The sequence below is a fragment of the Anguilla rostrata genome, chromosome 15 (genome assembly GCF_018555375.3).
Source record: "Anguilla rostrata isolate EN2019 chromosome 15, ASM1855537v3, whole genome shotgun sequence".
Classification (NCBI taxonomy): Eukaryota; Metazoa; Chordata; class Actinopteri; order Anguilliformes; family Anguillidae; genus Anguilla; species Anguilla rostrata.
In genome coordinates this window covers 27969354-27992472 of record NC_057947.1, presented here as the reverse complement: position 1 = coordinate 27992472, position 23119 = coordinate 27969354, and the positions used below count along the sequence as shown (strand labels likewise).

The window sequence follows — 23119 nt, the reverse complement described above, 5'->3', positions numbered from 1 at the left end:
CCCGCTCCCCTGTTCTCTGCCCTTTCGTACCTTTACATACATCTCACAATCCGCCTTGTGTAGCTTCATGCAAGGTCATGCAGAGATCATCTGGAACAGCCCCTTTCTGAATTTTAAAAAATCAATTTCAATTATTGGAAAATGAGAGGATCAATATCTGCAACCCCATAGTTATGTTCTATGAGATGTGGAGCAACATTAATAAAGTGGACTGTTGTGACATTTCATTTCAAAAAGAAAGTATTGCCCTTATCTGTTGATTTATTTATTGTTTTGTTTGCTTTCATCATTGAAGTTGGCTTTGGTTCAAAAAACATGCTCACCAGGCAAGAGGCCCAGGCCTCAGCTTGGAGTCATTAGTGGTTAATATGGGAGGCATTATGGAGTTAGAGGATAAAGATTTCATGGAAAGGTGTTGAGTCAGGTAGATCTGCGTGTGTCACGCAGATAAACCTCTATCTGGGAGCTGAGCCTGAGTTTACACTCTGATGGAGCCAGTGGACAGTGGAACTCATTCGCCTGATCGGTCTGCTTTCTGCTACTGAAGATTTTCCTCATCCCAACACGTTCTAGGAGAGGAATACAATACTTGCTTGGGGGTTTTTCCTGTTTTGCTCTTTCCCTCCTCCTCCTCTCGCTCTCTCCCTCATCCTCTGGGCTCGAATGCGCTCTCTCTGAACAGGTCCTCCATCCCTCTTCCACACACCCTCTCTTCTCTCCCGTCGCCATGGATATTGGCGGTCTAACCACCGTGGTGGCCAACTCGGCCTACATCTCCGCCCGGGGCAGCATGGACAGCACGGCCAACCCGGGTGTCAACCGCGACAAGAAGTACTTCGCCAAGCTGAAGCTGCCGCACATCACCGTGTGCGAGGGCCTGCGGGAGGCGCTAGACGTGCAGTTCAACACCGTCTGCGTGGAGCAGCCCATCGGCAAGCGCCTCTTCCAGGAGTTCCTGGAGTCGTCCAACGAGTACAAGGGCCCCAGCCGACTGTGGAAGGACATCGAGGAATACGACAGCGCGGAGGATAAGGACCGAGTGCAGAAGGCTGCCAAGATCATCCAGCGGTACATGGAGCCGTCCGCCAAGTACTTCTGCCCGTTCCTGCCGGAGAACGGCATCACCAAGGTGAAGGAGGGGCAGCAGGAGGCCGGGGACTGTCTCTTTGCGGAGACGCTGCAGAACGTTCTGGACTTCCTGAAGGAGGTGCCTTACACCTTCTTCCTGGAGACCATGTACTTCAAGCGCTTCCTGCAGTGGAAATGGCTAGAGAAGCAGCCCATCGGGGAGGACTGGTTCCTGGACTTCCGGATCCTGGGCAAAGGGGGATTCGGAGAGGTGTCAGCCTGCCAGATGAGAGCCACGGGGAAGCTGTATGCCTGCAAGAAGCTCAACAAGAAGAGGCTAAAGAAGAGGAAAGGCTATGAGGTGAGAGAGCAGGGCTGTATAAAGAGGACCTAAACAATACCAAGGTCAAGAGACTCAGCTGGGGTGGGGTGGGGTGAGGTGAGGTGAGGTGAGGTTAGGTGGGGTGGGGGTGGGGGCTTATGCAGATGTATGCTCTTTTTTCCTTTTAATTGAGGATGCATTTTAAGGTGTTGCTGTACGTATGCCTCTTGATTAGGCATAACATTTGAGAAAATATTAAAGACCGTTCATTCCCCTCCAAAATGAATTGTAGCTAATGCTCTCACTAAAGAATGAAATTAAACATAGGTTTTGGAAATGGACGTGAAAAACAATACTGAGGACATGACCTCAGTGTCCTCAGTGGTAGTTACGGCTATGTCAGAGAGAGAAGCTACCTCTGCCTGTATTACTGTGGCTGATGGTGTGGTTCACACATAGTGAGGTAGAGAAAGAGCAGTAAGGGGTCTGTAGTGGCTGCTGTCACCAGACATGCAGTAGAGTACTTCATACGGGAAAATAAGACCAGGTTAGAGCCCTGTAGATATTCAGGACGCATGCATCCAAACTGTTAATTTGTAAAAATCATTTCACAATAACCTTTGACACTGGACATGTGTGGAACATCAGTTGACAACAATGGATGTCTTACACAAATGTTTTTCAGTGCTTCTGTGACTGTGCGAAGTGGTTTCTGTGTGTAGCGTGTGCTGTGCTCAAAATGTGCCTCCACCCCCTGGCCAGTGAGGATCCAGATACGCTCAGACTGTCCTGTGACATTCAGCGGAATGTCAATGCCACCTGGATTACCTGTTTCATAAGACGTGTTCCTGAACAGTCAGTCCTGAATTTGTCCCTGTGTCTGTGGAACATGTTACCTAACTGTCACAGACCAATACCATTACAGGCATTTGGCAGACGCTCCTATCCAGAGCGACTTACACAACTTTTACATGGCATTTTACCTTGTATTAATTTATACAGCTGGATATATACTGAAGCAATTCAAGTTGAGTACCTTGCTCCCGGGTACAACGGCAGTGTCATAACCAGGAATCGAACCCACGACCTTTCAGTTACAAGCCCAGTTCCTTAACCACTGTGCTACACTGCCACATCTTCTTTACCTTGCATATAAAGGCTGCAAACACAGTTATATATGAAAGCATGTATGAATGAACTGTGGACATTGTTAACACTGGATACTGGTCTTCACAGGTGTGTTAAAGGGTCAACTTCATTGACCTGTAGTTTAGTGATTGATGGTTCAGATCTCTGGGAAAGTAATGCAGAGTTTTGTGAAATTATATGTAGTTGTAGCTCAGTTGAAAACCTAAGTGAAGCAGTGTGCAGCTGGTTTCTGAGGCGAATATGATTTCTGATGATTTTAGATGATGGTTAGGTGTGTCAGAACTTGCCAGATATTTCAGTGCTTTTCATAGTTTTGTCCAGGTACACCAGTGATAACCTGGTATATCAGTATTGCAGTGAACCTTCAGCGATAACTTGGCACATCAGTGTTCTTCTAGTCCAAGGGCCTCCAATCTTACACAAAAATGGCTGGTGTGGGTGCAGGTTTTTGGTTTAAGCCAAGCATTACCTCACTGGATTCAACTAATTAAGAATCACGGTCTTCATTGAAGACCTTGATAAGTAGAATCAGGTGTGGGAGTGCTGGGCTAAAACAAAAACCTGCACCCACATCAGCCCTCTTTGGGTAAGATTGGACACCCCTGTTATAGTTGGTTAGTGTTGTCCTGGTCTGACCTGTTATACACTGACACCTCAGTTTTGCTCTGGTCTGTCTGTGATACCTTGATTTTTCAGGGCGTCTCTCAAAGTTCACAGTCCACCATGTTAAGTGCTGGCATGTATTATACTGATAATCTTTATGAATAGCTAAGTCCAACACATTGTAAAATGGAACGTATCCCTGTTGCATTTTAAGGATGCTGTGTTGGTGAAATGTAGTGCTTAAAGACATTTGTGTCATTGTGTTCTTGCAGTGTCTCAGAAACTCAAGTTCCCTAAAAATGTTGTATCACAGTATGTTTCTTTTCAGCACAATTAACTGTAATATGCATATGCCACTGTTCTCATTTACCACTCTCTTTCTGTGGGTATGACTGTCACTCACTGTTTTCTCTCTTTTGTGAGTGTGTGTATGTGTGTGTGCATGTGTGCTTGTGTGCGTGTGTGTGTGTGCGCGCGCTTGCATGTGCCTGTGTGAAAGTGTGAGCAGTATTTTCCAGTATTTGCTCTTCTCTGTCTCTCCTGTAGGGGGCGATTGTGGAAAAGAGGATTCTGGCTCGGGTCCACAGCCGCTTCATCGTGTCACTAGCCTATGCCTTCCAGACCAAGACGGAGCTCTGCCTCGTTATGACCATCATGAATGGGGGAGACCTCAGGTAAGAACAAACACACACACACACACGCACACACACACGCTTACCAGGAGAACCTAGAAAGCAAACCAGAAAAGTAGGTACCTAACATATTTTTCAATTAGGTGAAACACCCAACATCAAATGTACTTATACTTCTTGGTTTCCATACCACTCTCAGAGATAGCATATGACAGATCTGGGACACTTTTGTACATTGGCGGTGGTCTGCCACTATAGTGTAAAAAGAAACATTCCCTGGAATTTCACTTCTAGTCATATGATCAGTAACCTCAGAGATCATTGGGTAGGTTTCAGGGCCATTTTGACAACTGTCATTGATAACATACTGATATTTGGAATATAACTTTTTTACTTAGAGGATTGTTTCTCTTCACATCACAAAATAGTAATAGTATATATATATATATATATATATATATATATATATATATAGTAAAGTATAGTAAAGCCTATACTAAGACTTGCAGAAAAGCTTTTGTAGGAATCATAATTTCTGTGCTATCTTTGTGAAGCAGCAAGAAATTATCGTCCTGTTCTTTGTATTTTCAGTATTTTTGTTTTTGGCTTTGTCTCAAGGGCACATTCTAATCATTCTTTAACTCATCATATACACATTATACATGTTCATCCATCTTAAGCATACTAGATTATTAAACACATACATTCATCCAGAAATATACTTTGCCCCCACTACCTCTTTCCACCACAGTAGGCCATTTGATTTAATTGAGCCATAGACTGGATTAATCGGTTTTAATTCAGCCATAGACTGTGTTAATCAGTTTTAATTCAGCCATAGAATGGGTTTATCCGTTTTATTTGAGCCCTAGACTGTTAATCAGCTTTAATTGAGCCGTACACTGTGTTCATCTGCTTTAATTGGGCCAGTCTGGGTATATCTGTTTTATTTGAGTCATAGACTGTGTTCGACAGCTTTTATTGAGCCATAGACTGGGATAATCAGTTTTAATTCAGCCATAAACTTGTGTTTGTCAGTTTGTTTCTCAATGATGTCACAGACTTTTAGGACTAAGTGACGTTTAAAGGCTCATTTTAAAAGCCGCAGTGTGTTCACTTTAGTCCTGAGATCAGTTATGTTATGGGAGCCGTGTTCTTATGACCAGATGTATGGTGTCATTGTGTTACTGCTGTACGATCGGATGTGATTGGTGCTGTAAGTCACATGGTCACGGCAGGTATCACATCTACAACGTGGATGAGAACAACCCCGGATTTGAGGAGCCACGGGCCTGCTACTACTCTGCCCAGATCATCAACGGCATGGAGCACCTTCACAAGAAGAGAATCATCTACCGGGATCTGAAACCAGAGAACGTACTGTTGGACAACGAAGGTATCTACACAAGCATGACCATCCGTGCACACAGAAACGCAAACTGTCTGGAGCCTGTGAGCACTCCAGTTTGGGAGTACAGTCTCAACACTGCATCAGTTTCAGCAGCTCAGCTTCATAACACCTATTTACAGGCAACACATGCACCCCTCTGATATTTCTCTGATCTGTGACTGACATTTGTGTAATTTCTCTTGCCAAGGCAATGTCCGTATCTCTGACCTTGGGCTGGCGGTTGAACTGAAAGACGACCAGTTCAAGATCAAAGGCTATGCTGGAACTCCTGGTGAGCACCTAACCTGTTTGTCTGGCACTTTGGTAACTCACATATGCCTGACATTAATTTAGTGTTTGACAAAAAAAAGAAACAATCTCCCTGACAATGAACCGAGTTAGAAAGTTAGACAGGAAGCCAGAGGCTAAACCATAGCAGAAAACTAACTTTTTCAGGAAGATGTTGAGCAAATAGTGTGTGGTAGAGTTTAACATGACTCCGTCTTGGGCTTAAAAAAAGCTGACTCTCGCCCTGCACCCTGCCAGGCTTCATGGCTCCAGAGCTCCTCAAAAGCGAGGAGTATGATTACTCTGTGGATTACTTCACCCTGGGAGTCACTCTCTTTGAGATGATCGCGGCCAAAGGTCCATTCAGATCGAGAGGGGAGAAGGTGACTGGTTCCTCTCTGTCTGTAAGACCTGTCTGACTCAGCGCAGGGCACTGTAAGATACAAATGGATGAAAATGTGACCAGGTGGAGCCAGGTACTCAAGAGGTCCACCTCCCAACCAGAATCTGAGAGAAACCGTCTGACTGATTGTTGTAGATAAAATGGCTTTGTTCCACTTTGCACAGTTATGGAGGACAATGGTTAATTGATTTTGAACTGGATTCCTGCATAATTTCATTTCAGACATTTCAAGACCTCTATGCCCCCTTGTGGTCAGAGTAAGACACTGCAATACATTAGAACATAAATCCAGAATTGGGCATGTCATACTTAAAAACATAGTAGGCTTTGAGGGTTGTAATAATTCCAAGGTCTAAAGTAGCTGGTGAACCTGTGTAAATTGGATCTTGGAGATGATGCCGCAGTAAAGCGAGCTGACGTGGTTTTGATCTGTACAGGTGGAGAGCAAGGAATTGAAGAAGCGCATCATCAACGACCCGGTGACCTACCCAGAGAAGTTCAGCGAGAATGCCAAGTCCTTCTGCGAGGGCTTATTGGCCAAGGAGCCGGACAAGCGGCTGGGATTTAAGAACGGGAGCTGCGACGAGATTCGAACGCATCCGTTTTTCAGCGGCATCAACTGGCGCAAGCTGGACGCAGGTACGAGCACACCTGTTCCACCGACACCTGTACTCTCTATTTACACCTGTCCTCCCATTCCTTAATCACCTGACCACCCGTCCTCATATACAACCCACCTTGACTTGGTTTACCCACCGTCTACCCACCAACACTCATTCCTGTGCTCAGTCGCGTGCGATGATAAGAACAATGGCTGTTTGAAGCTGAGAACAACTAGAGCTGGTTGGTCACTGCCCCACAGAGCTGCAGGCCACAGTTGGTGCTGGTGTGGCCTGAATTCAATACCAGGCGGTGAGCCCATCCATGCGCTAGAACAGCGCCTGAACAGGACAAGCAACCTGGCAGCCCTTCATTCTCTGTCTTTTCATGCCCGTTTACGCGGTTATATTTGTACGTCCACAGCACATTTCCCTAAAAAACACAATAAAAAAACATGTTATTTTATCTTAAGACACTGGTTATCTCATCGTAGATTATTATCACCAACAATCTTATCACGGTCTGCCTCATGGTGGAAGGCAGCGTCTGTTCGAACACTATTTTCGTTCTCTGATTTCCTCAGGAATCCTGCCTCCCCCGTTTGTGCCCGACTCTAAGACAGTCTATGCGAAGGATCTGGATGCAGTGGGAGCTTTCTCCACGGTGAGGGGGGTCAACCTCGAAGAACCCGACAAGCAGTTCTTCGATGAGTTCGCCTCGGGGAACATCGCCATTCCCTGGCAGGAGGAGATGATCGAGACGGGCGTGTTTGGGGAGCTTAACGTCTGGGGTGCGGGCGGGGGGGTCCCCGATGACCTCCGACGGGAGTCCATCTACGAACAGCCTCCCAAATCTTCCACCTGCTGCGTCTCCTAAGGGTCAAACCAGGTCATCTCCATAGAAACCCACCGTTACTTTCATTTTGCAGTTGGATCTGCAGCTGGTTTTTACTTCTTCTGAAACAATGAATGGTTTCCGTGCTGCTTATATTCAGATTAAAGCTTTCTTCTATCCATTTCTTTCAGTTTAAATATACAACTAAAGTAGCTGAGTCCACCTGTTTATATTTAGTCATGAGTATTGGCTCATGCTATGAAGAGAAAGGCTCATTGAATAGTTTCCTAAGTGCTCTGCAGCAATAGAACTGTTCCGCATATTTTAATAAGTATCATTTGATTAATGGCTGTGGCGATTGGGTTTCAGGATGAATTGGTTTGCGTTCAGCAACATTTCATTATGTGCTGTCAGAACAATGAATATTAAATTTTTTTTAAACATATATCCTGGATGGGGAATTTTCTACATTATATTTTAGTGTTTACTTTGCCGGTTTAGTTCTGTGGTGAGAGGTTACTGTTAGCGGTGACTGGTGACACGGCACCACCTGAAATAGAGCATTTTTTATGTTTGTTTATGTGCATGTTTGTGTGTGTGTGTGTGTATGCACGTGTGTGTATGTGTGAGAGAGAGATTTACTTTCAGGTAGTTGCTCTCTCATTGAATACCCCAAAAAGTGAGTGAAATTGGCAAACCAATGATACTGGTCGTTTAATAGTCACCGTGGACCTAATGCTATTCAACATGTCTGTGAACTCACCTCATTTTTCTAAAGTTTAGTTATTGTTTAATTTCTGAATTAAAATTAACGACATTCTCCGAATAGTATAAATGTATACGGCTACATTATCTGTACTTGCAAGTGTATGCAGCCCTAACCCTAACCTTAAACATAACCCTCAGTCTCTGTCTGTTTTGATCCGTTTAGCGCTTCTAGTGAATCTGTTTTCTGATTGGTTTGGCTTTCCAAAATAAATTGTTTGGAAAATCACAGCATGAAGGCTGCCATTGTAATATAAGACATTACGACATGTCTCTCAATTCTCTGCAAATGTAAAAAAATGCTTGTAGACTGTACAAAAGGGAAATAAATACAACAGTATAAACATATAAAGTTAAGTTTTTTTTTTGAAAATCAAATCTGCTGAGATGTGCTTAGAGACAGAAACCTTTGACACTAATTCATTTCACTGATATCAACAGTTATTTTTTATTCAATGAAGTTGTAATATAATTTTAAACTGACTGGACCAGACATCGAATGTGATTTATTTAAGACAACAAGACGGAAATGTATTATTAGTTGAGAAATTTAATTACCCCCCTCTATATTGGTGCTGACTGGTGCCTTCAGACATTGAGGACATAGTTGGTGACTGGAAATATTTCATGTATTTAATACACTTGCTAAATTGAGTGTTCTGGAGGGTTCTATGAGGACAGTATACTTTGAAATTATCCATGAATCCTCTGTAGTTTTAAATCTTTTTTTTTTTAATGCTAAAAAGCAACATGAACCAGAATGGCTGCATATCAGGCCCAGTCTCTAGTCTGACTAAAAACCTTGGATGTCACATTTGACTCCTTGCTAACTCCTGAAGATATTTTTTACATCTTGGATATACAGTAGAGCATGTATACGGCCATGCCACTGAGACTGGATGGCTCATTAATCTCGCCTGGAAGACTGCGAGGCTTTTTCTGAGGTGCGCTCTCTTGCCCTTCAGAAAACCGCACAGGCTGCATTTAAGGCTTTTGTAAAACTCAACTTTTAAAAACCCTTTTTTTTCATTATTTGTTTTTATCTTTTTATGTACCAACAAACTGTTACATTTTTATGACCTTTGTGCATTTTTTGTGCATTAGTGTTTTTAATGTGTTATTCCATTGTGAATTATTTTTGTGAATTTTATTGTATATTCCTTACTCATGTACCATGAAATTACAAACCTAATTTGGCATTCCTTAGATCTACTGATGGATATACTGTACAATAGACAGCACAAATGACAGAAATAAACTATAACAGATATGCTTATGATGTGACTTTTGCGCCTTGGCTAAATACAAGATGGGGCATCTTTCCTTATTTTAGCATGCAGCACATTTTACATTTCGCTATTAAAATTTATCAGAGTAGCACAGCAGCTAAAGTGGCTGAGTCCACATGTTCATCTTTAGTCATGAATATTGTTTAATGCTAGGGAGAAAGGCTCATTGAATAGTTTTCTCAGTGCTCTGCAGCAATAGACATTTTCTGGGAATTTGAGTAAATTTTAGTAATTTGAGCGATTCTGGCAGGAAGGCTCTTTAGAATTAATTGGTCTGTTTCGAGCAACATTTTATTGTTTAAGTTGGACACTTGTCCAAAGAACAGGTGAATGTTCATAAATAGATTTTTGATTGTTAAGATACATCCTTGATGAAAAATTTTATACAAAATTATATTGAAATTTTTGACAAAAAAACATCAAGTCCTGTGGAGGCTGTTCCGACACCTCTGATTTTACTTTCACAGCAGCAGCTGTGAAGAGGGAAATCGCTGTATGGCTGAAGGGGACTGTTCCTTTATTTTGGGATTGGCACAAAGCACTCAGGAGGGGAAGCTTTAAATGTGTGCGGAGGTACGGACACTTAGGGTGATGGAAAGCTGAGAGTGACGACCACTCTCAATCTTCCGGTCCATTTACCACGGCAACAAAAGCACAGCGGTTTATTTCCCGTTTAATCCCACAAAGGATTGATGTTACTATGGAAACCAGCTGAAAAATTGTTTAATTAAATAATGCAATGAAATATCCCGTCACCCATTGCACTAATACTACTAGTATAACATAAGTATGATAAAAATATTTTAGTATAACAAAATGTTTTATTGACTTTTAAGGTCCAGCCAACAGGTCTTGCATATTTATTGCCACATCCTTAAACAAGTGTTAGAAATTATATCACAAAGAACGGACAGTAACACATATAGTGAAGGAGGCAGGTCTCCATAAAAAGAGGTTTTATTCATTTACACAATTTCCTGATCATGTGCTCTCTTGTAAAAGTTTACTGCAGTTAAGTGAATACATGCAGGACAAAAGACAATATTCAAAATGTCTGTGTTGAACAAGGCCACAGCCTGCTGTTAAACTTCAGTTTGACATTGTCTTAATGTGCGATTTCAGTGTGGTACGTCAATTATTAAATTATTAAAATGCTGTTTCAATATATATGGCGCTTTTGAGGGAGTGTTTCTTGCATGCAGAAAGCCTTGCTGATTTATAATAATACACACACACATGCATGCACAAATATGCACAACATGCAAATTCAACAGTTCAATGTTGTATTGATCCACATTTTCTGATAGCATTTGCAGGCAATGCTTTCATATCTAATGTATTTGACTTTTCAAATTCACAGTCTCACAATCTAATTGCCTCACTGGATTGTAAAATTGGGTATAATCTATAAATAATGCATAAGACATAACAGACCTGATGATGAGGTTTCTGGAACCTAGACTGTAAACTGACCGAGTAAATATGTCAGTATACGGTGGGAGCAAATTCTGCTCCCACCATATTTTGAGACTCTCAATAAAACAGAACTTTATTGCATCACTGACATTTGGTCTCAGGAGACAATGATGGAGAACGCTCTGTGACTGGCCTGATAGGGGTACAGCCCAACACGCAGAGAGAATAATGTTTCAGTGATGTGTGCATCTAGAACAGTGGTCTCCAACCCTGGTCCTGGAGAGCTACAGGGTCTGCTGGTTTTCATAGTGACTCTGCACTTCGTGAATCAATTAGAGCAGTGATCACACAGTTAACTCAACTCACCTGATGTCTTGGGCCTCAACTGGGTGCTGATTTTAAGGTGAAAACAAAAACCAGCAGACTCTGTAGCTCTCCAGGACCAGAGTTGGAGACCATTGATCTATACTAACATGTTCTCAAACTCCAAACGCCATATGAGGCACAAGGTGGGTGGCCTTTCCTTCAGGTTGATTAACATCAATGACACCATATCTCTCAGGCCAGTGTATATAAAGGGGTTTAGGCGTTCCTTTTGCACCTGAACCTGGATCAGAATAAACCTTTTTACACTTAAAGGCTGATGTCTGGATTAATGGCAAGCAATCTGCTCTTTAACCCTTTGAAGAGACGGTTTGTTTTTAGAATATCTTTTTCTAAATTCTAAATGACCAAAACCAGTGTTCTGGTAACTGAAGGCAATGGAGTTCTAGAAGTGACTGTCAGCATTAGAATGTTCAATTAAGAACATTCTAATCACATATGTGATCTTAAATGATTAATTATGTTATCAAGAGCATTGGTATGAAAAAAACTCCTTGACTGGTTAACATTTAGCTGCCTATTAATCTCTTCTGCTTTATACCTATTATTTCCATTCAGTGTTACCATCTGTGCAACAGGACACGACCACAGGTCATCATTTTGTCAAGTCAGTCAAACTACCTTCAGCAGATTATTGCAAGCAATGTTTTACAAGTGCAAGCTAAACAGATTCTACAGTCTTTGATTCAGGACTAGCCTACTCATCGAATAACTCTGTGTACACTGCTGAAATATATGCAACGATTTATTTACAAAAAAGCTTGCCACTGCTGCAAATGTGCAAATTACGAGCTTTTCTACCATATTGCCCAAACCTAGTTGCAGAAAGATCGTTTGTCAGTACAGCTGATCTTCTTTAATAGGCCCACAATTAGCCTCACCTGGGAACATTCCGATCAATGCTGCACTCCATGCGCCCTAACGGTCTGCTCATAAAAATGTTGAATAAAGCTTATTAGGCAGAATCTTTGTGAATAGGTTAAAAAAACTTACTGCGTATGCTCACATTGTTCATACATGCAATGTCAAATTATATTCTTTTGTGGGATGAATTTCGAATATTAAACAAACATTGGCTTCAGCACAATTATTTGAATATTTGAATTAAAGAACAGTTGGCATTGACAAATGAAATATCAAATATAAAAAAAACTATGTTCGGTCCAGGTCTGGTAAACAACCATATCACCGATATCAGTCTACAACACGCACACAATCGTGAATGAAAGAAAGTTCACAATTTCAGCCAGTGGTGGGATAATGTGTACTCTGTAAGTCCGCAGTACCTTGAGATGACTTGAGACGGGTGGGGGCGTCGGGTCCTTTAGGGGCAACTGTTTCCTCCTTCGCTGCTCCTCGGCGGTGTCGGGTCACACAAACGTCCCACAGGGCGAGACTTGATTCTGGAGACACTGCCGCGAGGAAGCGACTGCGAAGCAGGTGACGGATTCTCCTGCACAGAAGGCTGTTTCAGCTAGAGAAAGTTCCGCACCCGCGCAGAGATGCTGTGAGGACGGCGACGCAAGTTTGGTGTTTGGAACAGCTCACGCTTGGGAGCTATATCTCACATAATTCTCCTGTAACGGGCATTTTTGCTGGTGTGCGGGGACTGCTGGCGTTTGCGTTTATATTTGTTTATTTCCTCACTAAAACGCCGGCACAGACGAGATGCAACAGTCGACGGTCCCACCAACCGCCACTACCGTTCTCGACCCTGCAGGTAATATTTTGTTTTTAAGGAGCAAAAAAGGTAAAAAAAAAAAAAGGTAAACTTATTATTATTGCTTGACAATTGACCTTTAGTGAAGAGGTAATACCTATTTTGGAAGGATTAATTTTGAAGATAAAAATAATTCACCTATTGACATTAATTACATTTCCTGATCCCGTGTAGTTTTACTCTGGCTAATTAGTTTTCGATGACAGTAATAAACAATTATAATAAGCTATTTTGAAATAATAAGGTCCAGCAATATGGTGATGATGATGATGATGATAATAATAATAATAATAATAATAATAATAATAATAATTTGTTTAACTAATTTGATGTACTTTAATGTTGCAGAAACTGATTTTTTGTAGTATTGCGTGGCTAATGGTTCGAGCTTAATCAGCGGAGTTTATGACCTCGAGGAAAATGAGAAATAGTCCTTGTGTTCTGCAGTTGTACCCTGCAGTCTGTTTGTCGGAGTCTCTGTCATAGGACAACCTGCGGGTTCTGCCTGAATGTGCTTGTTTGTTTTCTTTGCTTGCTTGTTTCTTCGCTACACGGAATTTATTGCCCTGCCAAGCTCAACTGAATGTTGAAATATACTGTAATGTAGTCGTTCAGTGCCCCAACACTATATGGATGCATACTGTGATGCCTGGGGGGAGAGTACATGTGATCAACATCATGTGGAAATGTGGTGGTTTTCTGAGAAAAGTGATCGGACAATGTGAACCATGGGGTCTTTCACTATAATTAACCCATCACCATTTCCATTGCCATTTACAAACAGGCTCTCACGCTATGCTTTGCAGAAGACATTGATTCTAGAGGGAATCAACAAAACTAAAAATCCTAATTGTGGTGATTTTGGCAAGAGTTTTAACAGGTGACAGGCTGATTCAGGTGCTATGAAGGCCACCTCACTGCATATCACTGGTGAGAATGATGGTAATAAAAGCAATGGTTAAGTGGTCTATTCAATGACCTGATACTGAATTAGCAAGCATTGTATATGGAGGTGTGAGGAAAGGAGAAGCAGAGCAATTGTAATGTGTAATAAGCAGAGGTGTGTTGCTGTCTGGGACTGTGTGTGTGTGATGTGTTTGATGCTGAATGTTTTATGACTTGAGAATGATGTGTGTGTCTGTGTGTGTGCCTGTCTCTGTTGGTGTGTGAATCTGCATGTCTGTGGTGTGTGTGTGTTTGTGTGTATGTGCGTGCGTGCATGCAAGAGTGCGTGCATTTGTGTGTGTGTCTGTTGTGTGTGTGATAATGTGTATTGTTCTGTGTGTGCGTGTGATATGTATTCTCTGTGTGTGTATGTCTGTAGTGTGTGTTTCTGTGGTGTGTGGTAATGTGTATTGTTCAGTGTGTCTGTGGTGTGCGTGCGTGTGTGTGTGTGTCTGTCTGTGGTGTGTGTGATAATGTGTATTGTTCAGTAGTACAGTGTGTGATGATGTGTGTGGTTATGTCCCTCTGCAGAGCAGTTTGTGAAGAGGCGCAGAACAGCCCTGTGGTTTACTGTTTCTCTGCTGCTCCTCTCTGTGGTGATCCTGGTGGTGGGCCTGGTGTCTGCCACACGCACCGGGAACGTGGCCGTAGCGGGACACTACCCTGGGATCATTGTGAGTCGTAACTCTTCATCTCCTTCAACCCCCCCCCCCCCCCCGGCCCCTCCCCAGCTGCCCCATCCAGAGGAAATTTCACAGCCAACTAGACAGACATTTCTCACCAGTCAGTGCATTGGGCTGTGGAGCATCTAGAGCTCAGTTATCACTGTAACCATTTCGTCCGATGCCACAGTCTGTAGCAGGGCTGCCCAAACCTGTTCCCGGAGATCAACCGTCCGTCCTGTAGGTTTTTCACTCCAACCCTGACACAGCTCACCTCATTCAACGAGCTGGAGATTTCTTTGAGCTGCTGTAATTAGTAGAGTCAGGTGTGCCAAGTGAAATGAAAACCTACAGGACAGGTGATCTCCAGGAACAGGGTTGGGCAGCCCTGCTATAGACTGTGGCATCAGATGAACTGCGCCACAGGGATGAGATTTCTTTCACATTACATATGCATTTAATGTAAACTTTATTGTATCATATTTAAACTTAACCATCCACATACATCAAAAAGAAAAGCAAAATCCAAAAGAAAAAAAAAACAGAAAGGAATGACACCTTGTGTGAAAATCCATTTATCAGATATTTATCTAAGCAATTGACAAGGCTAACAAGCATGAACACTGATGATTACCTAATTGACACACTTTATGCCCTAACTAATTTTAGAAGTCACCAGCAAGATTTAATTTCACTACATATAACCTTTTTACGTATACATTTTGTGGAAAACAAGTGTCCTCATGACAAAAGCCAATGGAGGATCGAAGTTGCAGAATTTGAACTGACCATTCTCAAAATTAAACCAGACTTATGTACAGGATATCAGAATGATGTAGGATATCGAGATGCTTATAGTTCAAAGGGACAATATGCCATACCCACATTAGCTGCTCAATAAGATCTCTGTTGAATGAGGTCTGCTTTGTTAGGGTTGGTGTGAAGACGTACAGTACACTTCAAGCAACTCCAAAGCAGCTTTCACAGCCTTTGATGGCCTTTCTGCACAATTATAAACATAAAACTGGTTTTATATTGCCAAAATAATGAATACAGCAAGTCCAAGGCACTCCTCTTAGAATAAAATGCTTTTAATGAAGGGCTAGTTCATATAGAAACATTGTTAATTGGTTTTATATTGCGCTGGAACTTGAGTGCAGAGGTTCTGTGCACTGTAGAAAATTGTTTAGACCAAAAATACAAGTAAGCTTAACTGTTTTTAAATAAAAATATAATCCTCACACAGCCTCTGGAGAAATGACATCTCTGTACAAACTGCTTTGGAATTACTTGAAATGTCTGGGCCAACTGAAAACTGAAAATTAAAAAAAAAAAATAAACCCCAGAAAGTGAACCATCATTTTCACATCGAGACATCACATGACCCTTCCCTCTGCTGAGACTGGGTGCATTTCCCTTTTCTCCTCAGCTGAGTTTTGGATCCTTCCTCGGGATTGTGGGAATTAACCTGGTGGAGAATCGGAGACCCATGGTGAGTAGTGTGATAGGGGGATTGAGTGCCCTTTTCTCTTTCTCTCAGCGATGCCATTGGCAATTTCTATTGCTTTGGATGGCCCACCCTATGAGATATGCCCTGCATGTGGAAACTGCCCTGTTCTGAGCTCTCCTGCGCGGATATCATTGTGTTAATTTGGTCACATGATCCAGGTGGCACACACGGATGGCTGTTTATCCAGGAATGATTGGACATGCACTCAGAAAAGCAAAAGAATTAGATTTGCATTGGCGACTAAGAGAGTCTTCCCATAATGCACGGCTGGTGCTCTGATGGCACCAGGACCACTCCGATTGTTATTAATTGCTGTCGAGTACAAACTGATCGAAGCGGTGTCAGTTTCACACTGTCACCATGACTACAGAGACATTGGACCAAAAGGCACTGTCCCTAGAAACCACTCAGGGTGTGACTGGGATATTGGAGCCCATGTGAAGCATTACGTTACATAACGGATGTTTTATCTGACGCTCTCATCCAGACCAACTTATGCAGTTTTTTCTGGGTAAATACATAGCATCCATTTATACAGCTGGATTTATACTGAATGCCTAAGCAATGCAGGTTAGTTCAAGGGTACAATGGCAGTGTCCTACCTGGGAAACGACAACCTTTCTGTTACAAGGCGAGCTGCTTACCATTATACTACACTGTTGCTAATGGGGGGCAATCAGTCTAGGTTAAACAGTGCAGGCTCAGTGGAAGTACTGCACACCCAGGTGAGAGACTACAAGCCCAGGCTACAGACTACAGGCACAGGTGAGTGAATATAGGCTCAGGTAAAAGACTTTGTGCCTACTCTGTACTTAGCACAGGGAATGAGAATTAGGATGGCAGGTGCATTGTGGGAAGGGTTTCGTGTGTGCCTGTGTAAGCGAGCCCGGCCTGGATACCCGGGATCAGGTGTGTTCTCTGCCTCCGTGTCTCATCTTAAATTTATGTCCTGAGGCCGACGGCGGCGCATCTGCTGGGTTACCGTGAAACCGCACCCCGCTCTCCTCTTCCTCCCGCGATCATCTCCTCCATTATTCAGTCGCGGGGATCTGGGACGCGCGAGTGTGTCGGCGCATTAGTTGGCTGGCTGCTCAGAGAAGCGGCGCGGGTTGGGTACGGAGCGCCGGGGGGAGAGGGGGAGGGGGGGAGGGGGAGGCGGGTGTGTAAATCCAGGTAACTAATGAAGTGCTCTCTAAACGAGGCTCTGCTCAGTCTGCGCCGGGCCGATAGCTGCTCTGCAGGAGCGTAATTCCCCCTCTTTAATCGCGCGGCCCTGCCAAGCGCGGTTCCCATGGCGACGGGGCCGGCCCGCCCATGGCCGGGGCCCGGATGGGGGGGACCGCTGCGGCGGTGGCGGCGGCGGCGGCAGCTCCCTGTCTCCGCGTGATTTAGGGGGGCCCGGATCTCTGCCATCTCTCCCAGTCCCGGCTTTAAAATTTAATCAGGGCGCTGCCGGAGTTCGGAGTTGCGGGTGTCCGTAACGGAGCCGACTTTGTTTCTGCTCCGAGCCAGACCCCCCAGACCCCCCCCGACCCCCCCCCCTCCCCACCTGCACCAACTCCCATCTCATCTGGGTTTACGCGTTCGAACGTGCACACGAACCGGCAACCGCACAGCTGCTCTGTGGGGGTCAGCGTGAGATTTCATCTAAGAGGAGCTGGCGGAGTTCCCTGGTTAGCGGGGATAAGGAAAAATGATGCCGAAGGAAACGTCAAACAGCCCTCAGTGGGCACACGCAGGCTGCCTCGCTGAGAGAGAAATAACAGCAAAGTCAGCGGCGTTCTTCGACGGTTCTCCTTGCGCGTGGCCGTCGTTTCATCCCAAGCGCTGTCGCTGAAATCCGCCTGCAGTTCTGCGTGTTTGGTGATTAGCGACGTCTGCGCGGTTGGCGGCTCGTCCACCTGCTCGCTGATGGCTGTGTTTCAGAGCTCCTCGCCCTCTTGGTCACCTTGGGGCCCCTGTGACCGGACACTCGGCCCATATTTTAGGAGGAAGGGCCGGTTTGCTCCGGGCCTGATTATAGCGGTGTCCGGTCCCGTCATCGATCACCTGACCGTTCCGCCGCGGTCGACCTTGAGGCTGCGCTAGCCGTTGTGTAGCGTTATGGTCTGGCTTGTGTTTTCGGAAAGAGTTATGCGCTGATCATCCAGGCTGCCTCATAGGGGCATGTGTGTGTGCATATGTGTGTGTGTGTGTGGATGTGAGTGTGTGTGTGCGAGTGTGCATGTATGCGTGAGTATTTTCCTGTGTTTGTATGTGTGTGTGTGTGTGTGTGCACGTGTGCGTGTATGCGTGAGTATTTGCTTGTGTTCATATCAGTGTGTGTCTGTGTGTGTGTGTGTGTGTGCAGGGGGGGCTGGGGTTTGGGCTGTTTACGAGCTAGCTGCTGCTGCTGCTCAGATAACGTGAGCTAATGCTGCTGTCCAGATTCACTGACAGGGGTACTGTCACAGCACCACACAGAGTCATTTAAACGGTTCATTAATATGGATCAGTTGCAGAGCAAGCCCTAGTTCATTACTAAAGTGATTATTGTGAGGGGCATTGATATCATTGATGACCTTGGCTGATTTGATTGCTAAAATTGTGATTTATTTGTGCAGTGTCATATTTCTTTGCTCTTGTTGGTTAAATATTGAAGCATAGTCGTAAAATGATACAGGGTCAGATCTGTTTCCTGATGTTAGGTTTTTGTTAATACGTATATAGTTTTAGGTGTGGCTGGGGCGATTATATTAGACTAGGTCAAGAAGAGGTCAGAATGTTGTTTTGGACCTCAATAGTGTTAATTTTGATGGGTTTGAATGTGTGTTGGATTTGGTCAGAATGCCATCAGAGTGTTGAGTTGGGTCAGGATTGGGGTAGGGTGGTTGGTTTAGGCCAGGGTTTGGCTTAAATCAGGATTGGGAGAGGGGGGATTGGGATAGGTCAGGACTAGAGGTGGTGGGAGTTTGGATAGGGAGGGCATTGGAGGTTGGGGTTTGGATTCGGTCAGGATTGTGGGTGGTGGAGGTTGGGGTAAATTGGGATTGAGGGTTGGATGGGGAGGGTTGGGTTAGTTTGGGATTAGGAGTGGAGAGGGGAGGTGGGTTAAATTGGGATCGAGGGTGGGGTGAGGAGGTCTGGATTGGTCGACATTGGGGGTGAGGGGGTTGGGTTTGGATTGAGGGTGAGTCAGGGGGGGTTGTGTTTGGTCGCGATTGGGAGTTGGGTGGGGGAGGGGGTTGGGAAAATCAGAATTTGGGGTGGGGGTTGCATTGGGTGCGATCGGCGGCAGTAAGGGTACATACTGAGTCATGCTACATGGCACAGAACCCAGCTTTGCTCCTATTGGTCCAGAGGCAGGCTGCAGCGCGAGAGAGGAATGAGACCAGAGCATTTGGTGATGAAGTGATGAAGACCATAAAATCACTAGGCAATGAGATTTTGAAGGCCCATCTGTGATCTGCTGTCTTGGCCGGGCAGTATGTTTCCCCGTCGGAGTTGTGGTCAAATTTCTGTACAGCTGTCCAAGCAGCTGCTCTGTCTCCCAAATGACTCTGGGCTCAGATGGTTCAGCTTGGTGCTTACATGAGGAGGATCAGGCAATGTCTATATGGCACTCATTATTCATTTCAATATGCAGATGGTGACCATAACTAATGCCTTTTCATTAATAACTTACTGTTGATCCAAAACAAGATTTTATTGGCAACGTGTATTTTGTCAGTTGTATTATCCAAGCTATATTTATTAATTTTCTGTAATGTAGTTTAGGTATATTTCTGTCCAGTACGCCCAGACTTTATGCTTGCCAACAGTTCTGCATGTGTTGATTCTAGGTGCTGTGCTCTCACTATGAATATGAGTGTGTTTTTGAGGCTGTGCTGTTTTGCATGTGTCATCTGTAGCTTTGCGAACTTGGGTGCATTTAAAATAGTGGATTGAGTTTTTGTTGTATTTCATCAGGTACACTCTGTCCCTACATTAAAGATGTTAATAGCACCTGAGAAAGCAGGGCTTCAGAATGTCATGCGTTCATCCGATTCAATCTTTTAAGTGTAGAAGCTGCTGGAAAAAGAGTTCCATAAAAAAAAGAAATGACCGTGTACAGCAAATAAATTAATGAAAGTATGAAACATGACGGATAGAAAATGACGTCTTTATTATTTTTGTGGGTGCTTTCACAACTGGGTGCTGCTTATTGCTGCAGCTTCTCTCGCTGCGAATCCCACCCCGCTGTCATTAAGTTGGCAGGTATGAAGTCGTACGCAATTAATATTCCAGTGCAGGCGAAAAAGCAATAATCCTGAACTCAGATTTAATCTGTATCTGTGGAATTTAAGGGTTTAATTCTGTGAAGCTGACTGCAGCAGCGCCGTCAGATAAACCTTAAATTGGCACCTTCGCCAAAATGCACCTTGCAGGTTATTAAAGAACTCTGCCTTCTGATGTGGTCCGAGATACAATCATTCCTTGTGAGAATAAAGAAATAAAAGCCCCTGGAATAAATAAAAAACAAACATTTTCAGGATCTTTGCTGTTTTAACAACACATTCTACGTTCCACAATGTTATAATATACACACCTACTTGTGCATGCCCCCAAGTGTGAGGTATTCTAGACTGAATACAGCCATGTTTAAGCATTGCTGAATGGCAGCTCGATGGTGCAGTGCGTAGCACTTTTGCCCCAGCAAGAAGGTCCTGGGTTCAAATCGCACCGGAGCCTGTATTCATCTGCATTTCCTCCGGGTACTCCGGCTTCCTCCCACAGTCCAAAGACTTGCAAGTTAGGCTAAATGGAGACTCTAACTCTCTACTATGAGTGCGTGAGTGAATGCAATGGATTGGCAACCTGTCCAGAGTGTCTTCCTGCCTTTCGCCCAATGCATGCTGGGACAGGTTCCAGCATCCCTCCTGACCCTGACCGGGAATTAAACGGGTTAGATAATGGATGGATGAATGTAGACGAGTGGAAACATGCTGTCTACATTATGTCCATTAATGCCGATGTGTTCTTCGTGTTTGTGTATTTTGCTGCCGACTGGGCTCTGTTTGTGCGTTAGAAGTGCCGTCTTCACACTGCCGTGGCCTGTGTGTGTACTTGGTGACGGTGCTTGTGATGTGTCTGAGCTTGAGTGTATCGACAGGTTGTGTTTCCTGCTGTGTCTCCGGGCCAAAGGCAGACTTTTAGCAAAGCTTCCCCTTCCGCAAACTGACCATTGTTACAGCTTCACCTCGGACTGTGTGCCTCTCCGCTGTGGAAATATTTCCATTGTTACTATGGAAATGTGTGAAGTAGACTTGTGGGGAGTGGAGGGTGCACATCGATAAGTCACTCAGGCGTGAAATTCAGTGGTGGATAGAGGTCACGTTTAATCAGAGGAAGGGCTGGTGTCCGGGCAAGCACTGCGAGTCAGGAGAGAGGGAGGGAGGGAGGGAGGGAGGAAGAGATGGCGATGGAGAGATAGAGGGGGAGAACACATGCGAACCTTTAATGTTTCAGTCAGAGCCTGGCAAGATCGTGAGGGTGGGGGGGGGGGGGGGGTGGTATAGTTAGCTATCGTGGACTGTGTGTGTGTGGGGGGGGTCTGCGTTCGCTGTAGCAGTCTGAAGCTGGCTGTAGAGAATGCAAAACAAACCTGTATCCCCCAAACTGCAGCAGAATTATCTGCAGTTATCTGCATTATCTATTTTTTGTGCTTCCACAGAGCAGTTATTGGAGTATGAACTCCTTGACCTTTAACAAATAGCTTCAGTCATGGAAAAAAATATCTGAACTTGATTCGTAAAATCAACTAAGATACGTACATGTCACTAGATATCAGGTTGAGTCTGCTGACGTCATTGGGACCCAGGATTAAATGCCCCAAGGGACCGAAACAATATGGGTGTGATCAATACTGTTTTATTCTTTCATTACCTGTAATTTAACATGCAATTTGAGAGTGCATAAGGAAAGAGTATGCATTCTATTGGAAGAGGAGCTGGAATTGTTGTATGCACAACAGCTTTTTAAAAGAGCGTTCAGGAAATGAAGATACAAGAGGGTAAAACTCTGTGTCTCTCTCTGTTGTCTCTCCCCTAGCTTGTGTCATCCATCATCTTTGTCAGTATTGGCGTGGTCGCCGCCTTCTTCTGCGCTATTGTGAATGGGATCATTGCGGCTGAGTTTATCGTGAGTATCCCCTGGTCCTCTAGCGCCTCCTTGTGTCTGCTGGAGCCCGTCACATAGACCCAATCACCACGGACCCTTCCCTACAAATCCCTCCCTCATCCAGTCACCCTCTCACACACACACAGACGCACACACACGTACACACACGCACACACACACGTGCACACACACACACACACACATGCACATTCCCTCTGTGCTAATGAAACTGTCAGCGAAACGGATAGCCAATAGCAGAACGTAATCAGGCAAAAGTGTCGCTTCGGCCGCATGGGCAACCAGACCTGACTCACCACGATTACTCATCGCTCGCTTCAGAAGCCCAACCTCCTCTCCGCCGGTGTCCTACCTGTGTCCTCCCTGTTTTCAGAAAGAGTGTAAATCAGTGAAATAACCCATTACCTCCTTTCTCCACTGATCCAATAAAGTCTTCACCGTTAAGCGACCTTAATCAAATAAAACTGGCCTTAACGGGAGGACATAGCAGGGTCACTGTGTGACGCTCACACCGTTCTGCAGGACCACTCACAGGGCTAATGCACTCCTCTGTACCGCCCCACCTCCAACACCCCTCTCTCTCTCTCTCTCTCTCTCTCTCTCTCTCTCCTCCCGCCTTTCCCGATCTCACCTCTCGCTGCAGGACAGGAGACCCCTGCTGGAGAACAGGTGTGAGTTCTACTCCAGTGGGTACGCCTATGACAACTACTACACGGAGGTGCGTCTGTCATCTTGCACACCAGTTTCCCTGTTTCACCAAGCAGGGTAACTGCGTTAGCTGGATAGCTGCACTGAGTAAAACCCGGAACCCTCCCGAATCTGGGGGTTAAAAGAGCTGTTCCGGGTTTTACTCTGCACATTTACCCAGCTAACCCAGTAATCCTGCTTTGTGAAATACCCACCAGCCCCTCGCTGCTACAGTGAGATGGGTACATAAAGATGGCCTACCAGAGACGTGCATTTGTATGGAGCCTGACTAGTGA

General features: G+C 44.5%; 2 protein-coding genes and 1 long non-coding RNA gene across 3 annotated transcripts in view; 2 read left to right on the top strand and 1 right to left on the bottom strand.

The window, feature by feature from the left end:
* Positions 1–436: 436 nt before the first annotated feature.
* On the top strand, positions 437–10510 carry grk1a (G protein-coupled receptor kinase 1 a). The gene is made up of 7 exons (XM_064310906.1): positions 437–1429; positions 3689–3816; positions 5013–5170; positions 5373–5456; positions 5711–5835; positions 6293–6494; positions 7039–10510. The coding sequence occupies exons 1-7, from the start codon at positions 728–730 to the stop codon at positions 7329–7331; spliced, it is 1692 nt and encodes a 563-aa protein (XP_064166976.1). The 5' UTR covers positions 437–727; the 3' UTR covers positions 7332–10510.
* Positions 4618–12550, bottom strand: LOC135240889 (uncharacterized). The gene is made up of 2 exons (XR_010325819.1): positions 12430–12550; positions 4618–5885 (listed from the first exon to the last, which is right to left on the bottom strand). It is a non-coding gene; the product is annotated as an uncharacterized LOC135240889 (long non-coding RNA).
* The window catches only part of LOC135240884 (transmembrane protein 255B), a 15813-nt gene continuing 4464 nt past the window's right edge, over positions 11771–23119 (top strand). The window contains exons 1-5 of the mRNA XM_064310916.1: positions 11771–12863; positions 14340–14482; positions 15900–15962; positions 22050–22139; positions 22780–22854. Of these exons, the coding sequence (XP_064166986.1) occupies positions 12812–12863; positions 14340–14482; positions 15900–15962; positions 22050–22139; positions 22780–22854 (423 nt within the window). The 5' untranslated portion in view covers positions 11771–12811. The remainder of the gene's footprint in view (positions 12864–14339; positions 14483–15899; positions 15963–22049; positions 22140–22779; positions 22855–23119) is intronic.